Source organism: Macrobrachium rosenbergii, chromosome 54, assembly GCF_040412425.1.
Source record: "Macrobrachium rosenbergii isolate ZJJX-2024 chromosome 54, ASM4041242v1, whole genome shotgun sequence".
Classification (NCBI taxonomy): domain Eukaryota; kingdom Metazoa; phylum Arthropoda; class Malacostraca; order Decapoda; family Palaemonidae; genus Macrobrachium; species Macrobrachium rosenbergii.
In genome coordinates, this window is record NC_089794.1 from 53,625,470 (window position 1) to 53,632,193 (window position 6,724).

At 45.9% G+C, this 6,724-nt stretch overlaps 1 protein-coding gene across 1 annotated transcript; it reads left to right on the top strand.

Moving 5' to 3' along the window:
* Window positions 1-5,870: 5,870 nt before the first annotated feature.
* Window positions 5,871-6,383, top strand: LOC136834679 (uncharacterized). Its single transcript, XM_067097267.1, has one exon. The coding sequence runs from the start codon at window positions 5,871-5,873 to the stop codon at window positions 6,381-6,383; it is 513 nt and encodes a 170-aa protein (XP_066953368.1).
* Window positions 6,384-6,724: the final 341 nt, after the last annotated feature.

Below are 6,724 nucleotides of genomic sequence, written 5' to 3' on the forward strand. Positions count from 1 at the left end.
ATATATATATATATATACTATATATATATATATATATATATATATATATATATATATATATATACATATATATATATATATGTTATATTGTAATTTGGATGTAAATCACAGAGATATGCACATGTGAACACACATATATATATACATACATACATACACACATACAGTACATATATATACTATATATATTTATTTATATATATATATATATATATATATATATATATATATATATATATATATATCTTTTTATATATATGTATTATATATATATATATATATATATATATATCTATATATATATATATATAATATATATATATATATTTCTCATATATATATATATATATCCAATACAACATGAAGGATTTTAGGTTTTTTGAGAATATCACTAAATCCACGTCAGAAGGTGAGTGAAAACCGGGACTTTGAACAAGTACTTTCGTCGTTTATTCTACAATTTTCAAGTTCACACTGTTTACAAGGAAATAAGATCAGCAGTGTAAAAGGGCTGGTGCTTTTCTCCTCCTCTATTTTTATCTCCTTCGTGCTGCACATCATTTCCCAAATGACTTCGAGGTAGAGTACAGAAGGGAAATTAATTCTTAGGTATTATTTCTATTTGCCTTAAAGTGAATTTCTCTTCACCCCTGACTCAGGTTTGTAGGAGTTGGAAGGAATTTTGGTGCCTTGCGTCATAGTAGAGACCAAGGAAGGTATGGCTGCTTAAATACACCTTGCTCACAGGGGAAGTGTTACTGTGAGCTTCATCCACAAGTTTAGTATTAATGTGTTGGAAGTATGTTCCATTTTTGCTTGGGGATAGAGTAAAGCAGAAGTTTTTCCATTTCTTGCTGGGAGAAGAGTAAAAGTAAACTAGCTGTGCCGACTTCTTGGATATCAACATACAAGCCCGAATGAAGGCTCGTATGTTATCTTCCGTAGGGAGCTATTATAATAAACCAGAAGTCTTGCACAGCGCACCTCCCCCCACCTAATTTACCCCTTTGTTTATTGAGAACCGCATGGCCGGTCGTATTTGAATAGAAATCAGAGCCGGTTATCAACATTCCGATCTGTCCCTTTTTTTTTTTTTTTTTACCTGGAACACATATTGAGATGACACAGATAAAAGATGCCAGGAGGAGATTTTATGCCGCTCCCTTTTAAGAAGCTTAGCCCAACTAAGCTTCTTAAATGGACTTTCTAAAGGCAAATTAAGCTGCCTGAATTGTCTTACCTCCGCAGGAAACCCGGGAAGGGGCAACAGAATCGCTGCCCACCTGGCCAGTGACTCATGCTTGCACACGGCCCCTACCCCTGGCCGCGTGCCTTAAAAGGAAGAGAAGCAGTTAAGGAGTTAGCTAGTTAGTTGTGGGGACAGAAACCAGGCAGTAGGAGTCCTCGAGAGACAGCCATACACGCGGGCGAGTGGTAACTTTGCTGAGAGATCACCCTTCATCCCTACCCGACTCCAGACTCCAGTCATCCTCGAGGGCACCGCCATATGTGTGATCATCCCTCGTCCTTCTTCGCCAGACCCACTTCCTCTAAGGTAACGTGCGAGTGAAGACTTTCAGTCACGACAGTTTGCCCTTTAGAAAGCTTGGAGTACCAGCATTTCACTTCTGCCCTTGTGCCAGTTTATCCAGTGCCATTTCCAATGTCCTGTGTTCGAGTGTAAAAATGGTCATTCATTCCTCGAGTCTTGGGCGCCCTCAGTGCAAACTCGAGTCATATTCGGTGTTATATTATTCCTTTACTGGCGTGTAATGTGTAAATCTCTCTTGCAGAGGGACCCATTCGCAATGGAGTCTTCTTGGCCTGTGCCTTGCCTTCATTCAAGACTCCAGCCGAAGGATCTTCAGGCGTTGCAAGCCCTTTATCAACTTACTTATCCATTTTCCCTTCAATTGCTTGCTTTTGTAAATATAATTCTTTAATTTACCCCAAGTGTTTACGTAACATTTTCCTTATGAAGTAGAGCCTTCAGCTCCTAAATTCTCCCCTTTTTCTTATTTTTACGGTTTCCCTTTACGCAAGTCAGAACTCCAGACCAATTAAATAAAGCCTGGCCTGTAAAATAAAACCCAGGGAAATGTAAAAACATATATATATATATATATATATATATATATATATATATATATATATATATATATATATATATATATATATATATATATATGTATATATATATATATATATATATATATATATATATATATATATATATATATATATATATATATATATATATATATATATATATATATATAGTCTCTGTATCCCACTGGTATCTGAATAAAAGAAAAACAGTTCGAGCAGCGAAATATGAATTCTTACCTGCATAATCCTAATTTCCAAAAGGGTGCCAATCATTGCCGCTATAAAATATTTCACAGTTTATTAGATTTAGCTATACTAAAAATTCATTAGCCGTTAGGTTTCACAATAAAGAAACTGGAGAGAGAAGAGGAAGAAATCTTGTACATATTCAATACGCCTTACTAGAAGTTTTTCCACACAGTATCCAACTTAGATGCGACTTTTTCTCATGTCAGGATGAACGCGACTTTCTTGCATTTGAACGTTCATCAGTCTGCTGTCAATCGTTTGCAGTTCACAGATGTGGATTACTCCATACATTATTGCAGGTATATGTATTCTATTTCATGAACATTGTCTTTTGCTAACGCAAGCGCATGAATCCGCACATGCGCATGATTACTCTTCCTGCTTCTCTAGGCGCGAATTGTACACCTTGCAGTTCCCTCTCTGTGTTCACTTGTTTGCTGTATGGAATAAAGCAACTTATGACTCGGGATATTATTTCTCCATCCCTGCAACATTCAGTCTTCTCCTACAAGACATCATCACATATCACCATGGCGCAGTGAGTTAACCATCCAGCTTTTCAAGGGAACGCCGAATTCAGCATTTCAAATCGAGTCGCCATTACCCCTCGATTGCCTGTGGATATTATACGATCGCCTGTGGATATTCTTTCATCGCCTGAGGATCTTACAGTGTTGTTGTGGTGTTTCTACGGGACCTTACAGTGTTTGTGCAATGTTTGTGAAGTGCCAGTGCAGTATAATTTTAGTGCTTTGATTTTAGTGGGTTTGTATTTCTCTTGTGCCCCTCCCCAGCCACGCAGTGGGACCCTATAACCCCACCCAGCTACGGAGCCCGACGACGATCCACCAACCCTCATCATTAAGCACACACTGCCGACTTTTCGAGTCAAGTCAACCGTCAAAATGTAGCCGGACCACGCCCAACCCCCAGGAGCCCTCCCAGACCTGCTCCGCTCTCCCCCGCCTGCCAGTGTTATCTCGCCACGCAGTGGAATTATTTACAGTAACTTTTATAATTAAAACTGTTAAAATTCTCTCATCTTCTTGTAACTGTGTATGACACTGCTGAAAACGGTTCATAATGGCTTCTGCTTCATCAAGACGAATCTGAGGATATACAACACGACCAGGACCTTGAGGACCACCAGTGGCCTTCACACCCAGTCTCACCAACAGACCGTCGAACCCCACCAGGTTTTACAACGCGGCAAACCTCCCTTCGCTCTCACCACACCTGACTTTACCGCCTCCCACAGCTCCAAATGCAGAGTTAAGGCTCCTCATCAAATACCTTGAGGAATCTCGACAGGCTGAATTGGCTGCACGTCAGAGAGAGGAACAACGTCGGAGAGAAGAGGAACAACGTCGTCCGCGAAGAGGATCTACGCCGCCAAGAGGACAATTTAAGAAAGAGGAGGAAGCTCAACGTTTCACCGCCCTGTTGCAGCTACTTACAGTCAACCCTGCCCAACGGCAAGCAACACCAGCGTGGCTCGCAACAACTTCCTACACAACCTCAGTGCCAACGCCCACCCAGCCACCACCCCCACAGAAGGCCATCGCCCAGACCCCACCGCCCTTACGCCCTGACGCTACATACCAGGTGTTTAGGAATGGCGAAGACGCTGGGATGACTACAGCGTGATGATAGACCTAGGGGCATTGCCTACCCGAAGAAGCAGTTGATACAACCGTATGTGCCTTAGCCTGGAGACACAAAGGATACTTGAACACACGCCAACATTGCCACCAGACACGGATCGGAGTGTGGACGAGGTCTTGAATGTTCTCCAGGAACATATTAAGAACCTGCTAAAAAGCTCACTGACGCGGGGACCTGCTTTCCTGCAAACAGAGGGAAGGGGAAAGCTCAATGATTTCTACGTCCGACTGAAGCATGTAGCAGAGGAAATCGACGTCTGTCCTGGCCATTCTGCTGCTTTTGAAGAAACCCAGCCTGAAGATGATCATCATCATGGGAGTCAGGACGAGGAGCTCACCCAGAAACTCATTGCCCTGGATGCTGCAGCTCCACCGCCACCATGGTCAACGAATGTCGCTCCTATGAGGCCACACGGACAGCCACCAACGCCACGTGCCCCTCCTTCTAAACTGTGCCATGTCTGCTTATAAGAAAACCAAAAGACATGGCAGCAGGGACGGACAGCACGCAACCCCTAACAGAGACTCTTCATGCCTTTCCTGCACAAGGAAGCACGGCTCTGCAGACAAGTGCCCAGCCACCGACAGTGTATGTGGAAATTGTAGTGGCAAGGGACACTGGCGCAGGACCCCAAAGTGCCCTGCCAACAAGGCCACATGCAGACACTGCGGCCGAGTGGGCCACTATGACAAGTGTTGCAGACAGCAGATGGGTGCCAAGCAAGGAGGCCCACCCAATGCCACGCCCCCTTCTAACAAGTCTTCCAGCTGTCGCAAGGTCGAGACCCTTTCCACAACAACTTCCCCCTTACCGTCGTTAATATCCCTCACTCTCACCTGTAGGGATGAGACATCCAAGATTATGATGCTGCCTGACACAGGAGCTGATATATCAGTGATGGGCCTCAGCACTTGGAATTTCTTCCCATTCCCACGACTGCGCTACAGCCTCCTGCCACGTCAGTGACCTCACGGCTGATGGGTCAAAGATGACACCAGCTTTAGGTACCTTTAAGGCCACCCTGTCATTGGCCAAGCGCTCCTGCCTCGCCACGATTCAAGTCCATGAAGGTGTTCAGATGCCACTCCTGTCCTATGCACTCTGCAAGGAGTTGGCCATCATCCCACCAGGCTTTCCACGGCCCATCCTACAGGTCACCACGTTAATCGATGTAAGGAGTTACCCTCCATGCCAACACAACCCCTGCTGAGGCCCGAGAATATTTCCTACAAGCCTTCCAGGATGTGCTCGTGTCTAAGGAAGACCTTAAAGGAGCCCCATTAAGGCCGATGGCAGGCCCTCCCATGAAAATTCACCTCAGGAGGATGCGGTCCCATTCGCCATTCAAACCCCACGGCAGATCCCTACGCTTTCGCGAACCTGTCAAGAATGAACTAGACTCCATGGTCCAGCAGGGAATCATTAAGCCTTGTGGAGACGAGCCATCCGAATGGTGCCACCCTCTAGTCGTCGTCCCAAAGTCCAAGGGAGTTCGCATCACGGTGGATCTCACCAAGTTAAACGCACAAGTCTCCTGACCAGCCCACCCTTCGCCCACACCCTTAGCTGCTGTCTGCGCTGTCGACTCCACCGCCAAGTTCTTCACCACTACGGACGCTCTACATGACTACTGGCAGATGGAGCTAGCAGAAGAGGACCGCCACCTCACCACTTTTATTACGCCTTCGGACGCTTCCAGCATTGCCGGGGACCCATGGGCTTGGCTGCCACTGGCGACGCTTATTGCTACCGTGGTGACCTGGCACTCGGGGCATGAAGAAGTGCGTCAAGGTTGTTGATGACATTCTCATCTTCGACGATGACCTGCTGACACTACCACAGGATCCATGAACTGCTCACCGCTGCGCAAACATGGCATCACTCTCAACAGAGACAAGTTCACAGTGGCAGAGACCCGAGTGAATTTCTGTGGCTTCACTCTTTCTGAAGAAGGAATCGCTGCTGATCCAGGACGAGTTGCTGCTCTACAAGACTTCCCAACACCGTCCAACCTGACGGACCTACGTTCCTTCATGGGGTTAGTAAACCAGTTGGCAGAGTTTACCCCAGATATTGCCCTGACTGCACAACCCCTTCGCCCACTCATGAGCCCCAAGCGCTCTTTTATGTGGACACCGGACCATGACCAGGCCTTCAAACGCGTGAAGCAAGCACTCTCAAGCCCGCCTGTTCTTGCGTCTTTTGATCCAACACTGCCAACCATTCTCCAGACCGGCGCATCTCGCCTTTATGGGATAGGCTACATCCTTCTCCAGGACCATGGCTCTGGTCATCTCCGAGTAGTCCAGTGTGGATCCCGCTTTTTCTCGCAGATGCGAGACGAGGTATGCAACGACTGAGCTGGAGATGCTTGCAGTATCTTGGGCCCTCATAAAGTGCTGTCTATACCTCAAAGGACTGCCAACCTTCACCCTGCAAACTGACCATCGTCCGCTGGTGCCCATCATCAACAGTTACACACTGGATATGGTCGAAAACCCACGGCTTCAGCGAATGAAGGAGTGCATGTCACAATACCAATTTACTGCAGTGTGGCGTGCTGGCAAGTCGCTATGCATCCCAGATGCACTCTCCCGTGCACCAGTCAGCTACCCGACCTCTGAGGATATGACTGGCTGCGCTGAGGTAACAGCGCATGTCAGGTCAGTCATCAACACTGCAACAGCTTCCCAGGACAAGG